The following is an 11,290-nucleotide window of genomic DNA, read 5'->3' on the forward strand; positions in this document are numbered from 1 at the left end:
AGTTTTCATGTACATTATTGAACTCCATTTATTTCTCGTCTCTCTTTTTGGAGTATCCAGTGTTCTTGTATCCAGAACACTGTTCACAGCTGACCAAATCAGCTTTTCTTAGTCAGTTTCCTGCTCATGTAGATACTTAAGGGTGCTGCAAAAAATGTCTTTACTGTGTGTTAACTTCCTTCTGTAAATTAATTCACCAAGAGAGCAGAAATAGTGAAAATCCATGATAAAGTAAAGAGAAGATGAGGTACTTGGAAATGTGCATTATTGGTACAGTCCAAGAAGTACTATATGTCGCACCGAAGTTATAGGGGCATTTTAGATTGGAAATATTTGGAAAAAAACAAAACACTACCTTGAGGACTAATTCAAATTAAAACAAGATTTAATACTTCTTTTTAGGATTATTCAAATTGACAGATTCCTGCCTGGCTGGTGTGGCTCAGTAAATGAGAGTCAACCTGTAAACTAGGTCACAGTTCAATTCCTGGTCAGGGCACGTGCCTGGGTTGTGGGCTCAATCAATGATTCTCTCTTTCTTCACTGATACTTCTCTCTCTCTCTCCCTTCCTCTCTGTAACCAATAAAAAATGTATATTTTTAAAAACTCATTGAACTTAACATGAGTTTATTTTAGGGGGAGAAATGACAAATTCTAAATAAAGGAATTTTGGAATACATTTATTATCTTATTAATAGTATACTAATTTTCACATTTTGTGCTTTTTAAAAAAATATGTTTTTATTGGTTTCAGAGAAGAAGGGAGAGGAGGAGAGATAGGAACATCAGTGATAAGAGAGAATCATTGATTGGCTACTTCCTGCACACCCCACACTGGGGATCAAGCCTACAACCTGCGCATATGCCCTGTCCGGGAATCGAACTATGACCTCCTGGTTCATAGGTCTATGCTCAACCACTGAGCCATGCCAGCTGGGCTGTTTGTGCTTTTTAAGCTGAATTTTACATTGTCTTAATGTTGAAAACCAAATCTCTCTACATGACAAATCTTTACTAAATGTTGTAGATATTTCAACTGTCTTCATCATATGCTTTCTGCCGACTGTCAGGTCCCTTTGCTTCAGCCTGATATCTTCTGTTTCCCCACTTAGAAATTCCATCAAATGCATCAAAACTATATCCCTAAACTTAAGTGTATACAGGATAGGGAATGGAATTCCTGCATTATCGTATATTTTTCTATTCACTGATATTAGCTATGAATTAAGAAGCTATGAGGAGACTTTAATTGAGGGGAAAGTAAAAGGATTGTTTATAGTGTTCCTATATTCCATCCAGATTTTTATATTTTGTAATTTTTTTTAAGTATATTTCTTTATTGATTTCAGAGAGGGAGGAAAAGGGAGAGAAGGAGCGAAACATCAGTGATGAGAAAGAATCATTGATCAGCTACCTCCTGTACGCTCCCTACTGAGGATCGAGCCTGCAACCCAGGCATGTGCCCTTGGTCAGAATCGAAACCAGGACCCTTCAGTCCATAGGTTGACGTTCTATCCACTGAGCCAAACTGGCTAGGGCCAGATTTTTAATTAAAAGATGTATCATCAATTAAACTCATCCCCACAAGCTAGAAAAAAATTGTTCCTTTTTTTAAATTTTTTTTATTTGATGTATCTGTTCCACTCTGCACAGCTAGCTCTTCTTGATAGCCTGCTGGTTCTAACTTTTTGTTTCCCTTGTTTAAGTAGGCAAGTATTCATGTTTCCTTGTTGATTTAAAGCTCATAGTTTCCCTCTTTGTCTCACTAGCTCTCCTAATTCTGTTTCAGGGAAAAACAATGAAATTTCTCCTATTTGGTTCTCTAGAGAAGCTTAAGTGTGATTCAAGGGTATTTTGACAAATTCTGTTAATGTATAATTAAAAAAATAATAGATAGATAGTAGCTCACCCTCCCTCTCCAGAGGGAGCGTGCCTGCACTTTTCCCTTCCCCCTCTTACACAGGCGGGTAAGCTTTGCCTGTCTCTCTCAAAAACTTTATTAAAGTATAATGAATATACAATAAACTATACCTAGTTAAAGTATTTTATTAGATGATTTCTTAATATATGTATATACCCTGAAACCATCTCCACAATCAAGATAGTGAATATCTATATCACCCCAAAAGTTTTTTCATGCTTTTATGTAATCTATCTTCCACCTGTCTTAAGGCATTCCTAGGCAACCACCGATTGACTTTCTGTCACTATAGATTAGTATTCATGTTCCCTTGTTGATTTAGTGCACTGAAGATTAGTGCACTTGTTCTAGAATTTTATATAGTCATAAATAGTATTGCTCTTTTTTGGTCTGGCTTCATTCAGCATAAGATTTTTGACGTTAATTTGTTTTATAGTGTGTATTTCGTTTATTCCTTGTTACTGTTGGGTAATATGCCATTTGTGTGTGTGTGTGTGTGTGTGTGTGTGTGTGTGTGTGTGTGTAAAATGATTTATCATTTATCTGTTCATGGATATTTGAAATGGAATATCCCTTTTTAAAAAAAATGTTACTGCTTTCTGAGAGGAAGGATTGAGTCTACAACCTGGCCCTTTGCCCTGACCAGAATCGAACCTTGACCGCTTGGTTCATAGATCCATAACTCAACCACTGACCCACACTGGCTGGCTGGAATATATTTTTTATAATAAATTAAAACCACAGGAAATTTTTATTTTCTTTGTTTGACTAACTTTTCCCAGCAACTTACATGCCAAGAAAGGTAGACAAAAGAGCTACTTGAAAAAGTTTGCTTTGCCCAAAGTTGACTGTCAGTGACGTATCTCACTCTCCCTTGTCTTTGACAGGCTTTGGTGTTAAGATGTTCAGTACTGCCAACATGAAAAGCAATCAGTACATTCCCATGCATAGCAAACAGATCCGAGGACTGGCTTTTGGCAATCAGTCCAAAGGCTTACTTCTCTCTGCTTCCCTAGATAACACTGTTAAACTGACCAGGTGAGTGCTTTGGGGAGGAAGATAGGACCTGGGCTGTTGAATGTTGAGTAGCATGGAAATTAATATTTGTGTTATGGTGACCTTAGCTTAGGGTTTTTGTTTTTATTTTGGTCTAAAGCATTGTCTTCTGAGACCTAGGTTTATTTAATTCAAACTGTATTGCTTTTAAAAGTGGACACAGCATGTAAAAAACAATATATGTAATGTTCCATTTCTTTAAAATTATGTTACAAAATACATCTTAAGCCATGAAGATAAGAATAACATCCTTGAGATGATGAAATGACAATATGGAGGCTGCCTTAATACCTGACACCATTGAGTTATCCTATCAGCTTAAGACTGCTTATTGCTGGATCATTTTACCTAACAGGAATACTGGGAGCTCACCTCCTTGGGTGCCATGGTGACTTCTCTAATCGGTAACCCTCAGTTACTGCATTTTACTTCTTTTATTTCAGAGAAGAAGGAAGTGGGTGAGAGATAGAAATATCAATGATGAGAATCATTAATCAGCTGCCTGCTGCACACCCCCTACTGGGGATTGAGCCCACAACCTTGGCATGAGCCCTGACTGGGAATTGAACTGTGACCTCCTGGTTCATGGTTCATGGATCAATGCTCAACCACTGAGCAACACAGGCCAGGCTCAGTTACTGCATTTTATCTTTTACATGCTTTGTGAGTGCTGTAAACCAAATCTGAGCATGATCTGTGCCTTTATCTTTTAGAAATTAGTTCTGATTAGATATCTGATAGTTGGCTTCCTGTTTAATTTCTGCACCTAAATCTGAGGAACATCGTGATAGTGCTTTTCAAAAATGCTTCTGATTAATCTTGCCCCAAAACTCAATGTATTATGTTTTGCATATGTATGTGCTGTGGGTTTTTTTTCTAGTGTTATAAAATTAGGATGGGGAGGGGTTAAATACCAAACTGTTATTAAATGACTCTCTCTAGATCAGCGGTTCTCAACCTGTGGGTCACGACCCCTTTGGGGGTCAAATGACCCTTTCACAGGGGTCACCTAAAACCATCAGAAAACACATATGTAATTACATATTGTTTTTGTGATTAATCACTATGCTTTAATTATGTTCAATTTGTAACAATTAAAATACATCCTGCATATCAGATACTTACATTACAATTCATAACAGTAGCAAAATTACAGTTAGGAAGTAACAACGAAAATAATTTTATGGTTGGGGGTCACCACAACATGAGGAACTGTATTAAAGGGTCGCGGCATTAGTAAGGTTGAGAACCACTGCTCTAGCTGATATTTTCAACATGGAATATGATCACCTGTGTAATAAATAGGTAACTCTGGAGAAGGTAACGGAAATAAGGTGTAAATGTACTTTGTCTATGTCCCTTTAATTTACTCTTCGTTACAGCTCAAGAGGAACACTGTGTCCCCCACCCCCCCCCAAAAATATTTTGGAAGTAGGAGTTATCTGGGCATTCCTTAGAGGAAATTGCAAATTCAAATAGTCTTAAATGTTTAGCATTGAGATGATGATCTTTACATCTTAGTTACATTTTTTATTTTTTTTAATGCATAATTGTAAGAGTCTCTCATAACTTCACAGCCTGGAGACAAATACGGTGGTCCAGACTTATAATGCTGGACGTGCTGTCTGGAGCTGCTGCTGGTGTCTTGATGAAAACAATTACATCTACGCTGGACTGGTCAATGGTTCAGTTCTGGTATATGACCTTCGAAACACGAGTTGTTATGTCCAGGAATTAGTACCTCAAAAAGCCAGGTAGGGAGCCATTCACTTTTTTCCAGTGGGTAGCTTCTTTCTCTTGGACAGTTTTTGTATTAATTCTCCCTTTCCAAGAGTGTTTCACAGTTGATCACAATTCCTCACATAGGGCAGTTCTCTCTGAGTCCACTGATTTATTCTCACTTAAATATCAGTAAGATCCTTAAAGTTTGTATTCATGATATTTCACATGGTAGAAAGGTCTGGTGCCAAGAATAACCAGCTTCATAGAATTACTCATTTTCCAACATGGCTAAATGAAGTCAGTTCTATGTTCAACACCCAGGTCCACTACATATGAGTGATCTCATTTAGCCTGTTGTGTTCATCTATAAATTATGGTTAGCAAACACTTGCGTTTATAGCCACATGTCTAACACAGGAAGAAAACAGTAAAAGGTAGCTCAATAAAAAGTGATTTAAAACTTCCCTAATGCACAATTAAACCAACTTGTTCTAAGGATACCATATTACTTGTAATTTTTAATCCAGTTACAGAGTTGGGAGGTTTGTGAGGTCAGCTCAAGTTCTGAGGGTCGGTGGCCATCAGCATCACTGTGGTTTTTCAGAATGTGTTGAGTACCATTTGGGCAGAATACTCCTGGACACAAAGTTTTCAAACAGATAGTGGGGTTTATGACCTGGGCCAAAATGAGAAGTGTCTTAAGAAAGAATTTCCATTTCCAATTTGAATATATATTAAAAGAGGGCAATAGGATTTAAATATAAAGATAGCACTACAATAATTATTATTTACTGAAACCGAGGTACAACACTTTGGGGTTTTCTTTTTATTTGGATGGGGTAGAATCATGCTTCAGTGGTGTAGTCTGTGAGCCTGAAGATGATTGATGTAAACTTAGACAATTGTCAACCCCAGGCAAACAAGGTAACTGCCATTGATGTAGAGGACTACATAGAGTAGACAATAAAATACAGCAAATGGCAAGGAAATAATATTTGTAAATATTGTTTATTTCTGTTTGAGTTTGCTTTGGTTAGCTTCATTGTAACAGGGAAATGAAACAAGGCAGGCAAAGTGATCGTTTTGGCAACTTGAACAGAAACAAGTTCATAAAAACAATCTATAGGCTTATATTTCTGAGAGAATTCTTGACATAGTCCTGGATATATGCTTGCAAAAAGAGATTTAGAAAATCTATAAAGAAATAATTGTTTGAATTGACATTAGTTGCTTTAAGCTATATTTTAATTGAGAGGTCTGTCAGCTACAGCTTAGAAGCTTTATTTTAGTTAGATGTATGAGCTGTGTTTCTTTTCTAACTTTATGTATGAGGCTAACTCTCTTTTCTTGTAATTGTGATCTTGTACTATTTAATTTCTTTGTCCATTTGTCTTCATTGCATTTAGAGCATGTGGTGTCTCTTCTGAAATTGGATATAGACTATTGTATGGATGGCCTTTTATTTCTACGGAGTGGGTTGGTCATTTTTATCAGATGTCAGAGGATAGTGACTCAGATGATTTTTATCCTATTTTATAGAGGTAGAAATGTGCTCAAGGAAGGGCTCCTGATAGTAGGGTCTGGAATAGTCCAAGTATTAGAATGTGAGGCATGGCTTCCTTTTTTTCCCTTCAGATGCCCACTGGTGTCCCTGTCATACATACCCAGAGCTGCCTCGGCTGTATTTCCATATGGTGGAGTGTTGGCTGGAACCTTGGAGAATGCTACCTTCTGGGAGCGAAAAACGGGCTCTTCTCATCAGCCTCACGTGCTGCCCATAGAGCCAGGGGGCTGCATAGACTTTCAGACAGAAAGCAGCACCCGACACTGTCTTGTGACCTACAGGCCTGGTGAGTTTTATGTCTTCTGCCTGCTCCTCACTTCATTTAAGAGAAAGGCCCCAGTGAAGGCAGCCATGTAGGGCCTTAGCTGTTACTTATTTGGGACCAACAAAGTTAAATGGAAAATAGACGAACACCCATGGCTGGTCTGGCTCAGTGGATAGAGCATTGGCCTGTGGACTGAAGGGTCCCGGGTTTGATTCTGGCCAAGGGCACATGCCTGGGTTGCGGGCTCGATCCCCAGTGGGGGGTGTGCAGGAGGTAGTCAATCAATGATTCTCTCATCATTGATGTTTGTATCTCTCTCTCTCTTCCTTCCTCTCTGTAATCAATAAAAATATATTTAAAAAAAGAAAAAAAAGGAAAGAAAATAGACAGCTGTAGCTGGTTTGGCTCACTGGATAGAGCGTAGGACTACAGACTGAAGGGTCCCAGGTTCGATTCCGGTCAAGGGCATGTACCTTGGTTGCGGGCACATCCCCAGTAGGTGGTGTGCAGGAGGCAGCTGATCGATCCTTCTCTCTCATCGATGTTTCTAACTCTCTCTCTATCCCTCTCCCTTCCTCTCTGTAAAAAATCAATAAAATATATTAAAAAAAAAAAAAAGAAAGAAAATAGACGAACAGCCATTGTTGTCTGGGCCTAGCTAACTCAACTCACTGCCTCCAGAACCAAGTTGGAACCCCTGACAACCAACTCTACTTAAATTCATAGGTTCTTTTTAGCCTGAAAAGTATGAATCTACATTTTGATGAGCTATACTGATGGTTAGGCAGATGTTTCATCAGGTATAGTCATTAAGGTGCTATACTTCTGCTATTAGTGGCTATGTAGTCATTTACAATTTTGTTGGAGCTGTAGAATTGCTTCAGCAGAGTCTTCTGGCCCTTTTTGTTCTTAGTCATCCCATAGGTCTCTGTCTCCAAGAAAACTTGGGGGCTCTATTTTGTTCTCTAGTTTTCATTTACCTCCCAGCAGAACCGTAGATATATGTTTCCCCTTCTATAATAACACATTTATAAAAATGTACAGTTCTGGGGCTAATAGAGTCCTCACTGGGGAAAGGGAAGAAAAATGTAGTCAGAACTGTTAAGGAAGATAAAAACCCAAGCCGAGGTCTGCAGGTGACAGTGATAGTACTAAAAAGGATAGATAGTCCATTCTCAAATTGTTTCCCTCATAGGCAAAACCTATGTAGTTAACCTGCTTCATCCTAGGCTAGGGTTCCGAATTTCATTTGTGCTGTATTATTTTTGTTGTTACTATGTGTTTGTTTTTTAACAGACTATTTCTGTATGTGTGTGTCTGTGTTGTTTTGTTGGTTTTTGTTGTTAATCCTCACCAGAAGATTTTTTTTCCCCATTGATTTTTAGAGAGAGTGGAAGGGAGGGGGAGAGACAGAGGGAGAGAAATATCAATGTGAGAGTGACACATCAATTGGTTGCCTCCTGCACATGCCCCGACCAGGGCCAGTGATCAAACCTGCAACCGAGGTAAGTGCCCTTGACCAGAATGCAGCCCTTCAGTCCAGAGCGCTAGTCGCTGATAAACCCACCTAGAGCTTATTGTTATGTTTGCTTTGTTAGCTATGCTTGATAGTTTAATAAATTGAGGCCTTTCCACTCAACTAGGTTGTAAGTGTCTGAGGTGCTTCGTTAATTTATTTGGACCATCTTCATGGAGCAATACACTTTTCTATCCCATAGATAAAAATCACAACACTTTACGGAGTGTTCTGATGGAGATGTCCTACAAGCTGGATGACGCTGGAGAGCCAGTCTGCTCCTGCTATCCTGTACAGACATTCCTTGGGGGGCGCACTTGCAAACTACTGACCAAAAATGCTCTTTTCCAAAACCCAGAGAAGAGTGGCAGCATCCTGGTGTGTATTGGGGATGAAGCATCATATTCTGCCCTGGTGAGTCTTTTATATTTTTATAGAGAAATGTATAAAGCAAAAAGCCAAAGTTCTCCTTCATGATTATATACATCTGCATATGTGTGAGTGAGTATGTATGTTTGCTTAGTTTATATTTCTTGTAAGTCACACTTTACTACTGCTTTCTGTGGTTTGCTCTTTTTAACTTCCTGTCTTGGCTCTTTTCATTTCAGTATCTGTAGACTCACTTCATTCTTTTTACATAAGCTAAAGTGTTCCTTGGGCCGTACTTTGAATCTAAATTAAAAAAAAAACAACACTGCTGAAACCCTTATAAAATAATGATTCAGGCATCAACTATATCAATAGATGAAAGGTTAGTGGGAAATTTCATAATCGGGGGAGGGGTCGGCCTGTTACCACCTGAACATATCGATCAACCTTAGGTGGGTGAGCTTACCAGATAATGTCCCTCTTGATGTAAAGCAATATGAAGCAGAAGGTGCCTTATGTGAGATGTTTTTGAACTTGAATCCAAGCCTTACCTAAGAATTTAAGGGATAAAAGGACATGAAATCAGAAAAAAAAAAAATAGGATCGATGAAGCAGATATAGTAAAAGCTTAATCAGCTGTGTAATGGTTTTTAATACTTTAAATATTTTATTTCACAATAAAAAGTATTTAAAAGAAAAAGAAAGCGTCAGTTAGAAGATGATAGGTTCCATGAAGACAGGAACAAGGATTTTGTCATATTGTTCCTATATTCCTAAAAGACTTCCAGCACATAGATTCAAGGGATGAATGCTAGCAAGGCTAATTGCGGATTATAGTAGGTGATCATACTGCATCATGTCAGGTGTGCTGATTTTATGCATCCTGATGAGGGGTAGGGGATTTGCTACCCAGGCAGTGCTCTCTTTGCATCTCTTTCAAAGTGGATGAGAATGAGTCCCCCCGCTTAATTGAATGAGTTTTTACCTTTTATCTTTTTTTGTCTTCTATAGGTATGGGATGCTAGCAGCGGCTCCTTGCTGCAGGGTCTGCCGACTGATCAGCCTGTCTTGGACATCTGTCCATTTGAGGTGAACCATAGCAGCCACGTGGCTACCTTAACAGAGAAGATGGTTCAAATCTATAAGTGGGAGTGACCATGGTCTTGAAACTTACATTGCATTGCCACTGGTTAATGTTCAATGTTGTTTGCTAGCATCTACTAGCCTTGAGCAAGATCCCTCCTTATTGTCTGGCCTAGAATTTTTGGGAACATGATTCCTTTGGTTTAGTATGATTGTAAGACTCCAGTTACTAAAACTACAGATTGTGTATTATGTCCATCAAAAGAGTAAGTGACTGTTATTGTCTACATTGTCCATTTCTTGGGTTAAAAGCCTTCATGAATCTTTGTGGAGAATCGATACTTTCATTCAAACTGTTTGTTGGACCGCAGAGAGTATCTTCCCAGCAGTCATTTAGGATATGATTGTGCACCAGCCATGTTCTAGGCCCTGTTTGAGTGGTCTTGTCACATGGGCTATTTGGTTTGGGAATGCTTATGTCCCTAAAGGGACACTAACCATTGTATGCAAGTGGATGCAGAATTTTTCAGTTGAACACAAGAGGGCATTATAGAACCTTGTGTAGGATTTTATCTATTTCTGACCTTGTGGGCTGACATTTTAGTAACTCAGTCTCATCCCCATAGAAGCGTGTGGTAGAGCACATCTGGTCTACTTTGTGGCAGCTACGGTTATATTCCAGTTGTGCAGTTGCTAGAATATGAGCAAGCTCTATGATGGAGGCAGCTGTAATGAGCTATTGACAACTTTCCTAATGCTGAAGGCATTCAGTTCATTGCATTGTGAGAGCCACGGAAAGAGGCCAGTTGTTGGAGCAGTGGGACGACATTTTTGTAGCCAGCCTAAGATCTCAGGGAGAGTTTTATACAAACCAGTGCTTTGAAGACCATTCCTTTTCCCTCTCATTAGGAAAAGATGAGCAAGCAATATGTTAAAGCTCTTGAATCTCTTAGTATCATATTAGGAGTAATGGGCTAATTTTGCAAAAGAGACTGACAAAAGAGAAGCTGCTCAGACTGCTGCTGAAAATAGGAGAAGGGCCTGTCACTTTCAGTTCTGAAAGTTCCCATCTGAATAAAGCCACCCCTTCGGAGTGAGAGGCTATTCTTGAGCATGTTTAGAATTCCCATGTAAAGCCTTCCCCATGTGAAAATGATGTCTGATTCCAGGTTTCATTCATATATATATATATGTATGTGTATATATATGTATGTATGTATATATATATATTTATATAACATTTTTATTGACTTTTAGAGAGAGAGAGGAAAGGAGAGGGAGAGAGAGAAACATCTGTGTAAAAGTGAAACATTGATCAGCTGCCTCCCGCAGGCCCCCATTCTGGGGATCGAGCCACACCCTGGCTGTGTGTCATGACCAGCAGTGGAACCTGCAATTCTTCTGTGCACAGGATGACACCCAACCAACTGAGCCACACTGGCCAGGGCCCAAGTTTCTTTGATTTGCCTCCCTTCCTAAACTTTTCTAAGTGTTTGGGGAAATGGTTATTCATTTTAACTCTGGATTGTCCACATTTGAGTCCTGCACTTTTCTCCAGTAGAGGGCTCAGGAGTGTGATTTTTCTTAATAACGTTCCTACAACAATTATTTTATTTTTTTTTAATTAATTATTTTATTTTTACTTCAAAATAGTTCTGACCTGTCAACTCCTGAGCCATTTCCAGCATTTCTCACCAGCAAGGGGTTATTGCAGATTTCCCCAGGGTTCCAAATTCTACTTGTGCCTTTTAAAAATGGCATCCTCCTATTTATTTAAAAAAAAAAAAAAAAAA

General features: G+C 38.8%; 1 protein-coding gene across 1 annotated transcript in view; it reads left to right on the plus strand.

The window, feature by feature from the left end:
- RFWD3 (ring finger and WD repeat domain 3) overlaps positions 1-10,723 on the plus strand; it is a gene marked incomplete at its 5' end in the record, with an annotated part of 36,703 nt that extends 25,980 nt beyond the window's left edge. Inside the window, 5 exons of the mRNA XM_015558799.1 lie at positions 2,810-2,960; positions 4,556-4,732; positions 6,336-6,550; positions 8,248-8,459; positions 9,426-10,723. Of these exons, the coding sequence (XP_015414285.1) occupies positions 2,810-2,960; positions 4,556-4,732; positions 6,336-6,550; positions 8,248-8,459; positions 9,426-9,569 (899 nt within the window). The remainder of the gene's footprint in view (positions 1-2,809; positions 2,961-4,555; positions 4,733-6,335; positions 6,551-8,247; positions 8,460-9,425) is intronic.
- Between the last annotated feature and the right edge of the window lie 567 nt (positions 10,724-11,290).

The sequence above is a fragment of the Myotis davidii genome, unplaced genomic scaffold (genome assembly GCF_000327345.1).
Source record: "Myotis davidii unplaced genomic scaffold, ASM32734v1 scaffold453, whole genome shotgun sequence".
In the NCBI taxonomy this organism is placed as follows: domain Eukaryota; kingdom Metazoa; phylum Chordata; class Mammalia; order Chiroptera; family Vespertilionidae; genus Myotis; species Myotis davidii.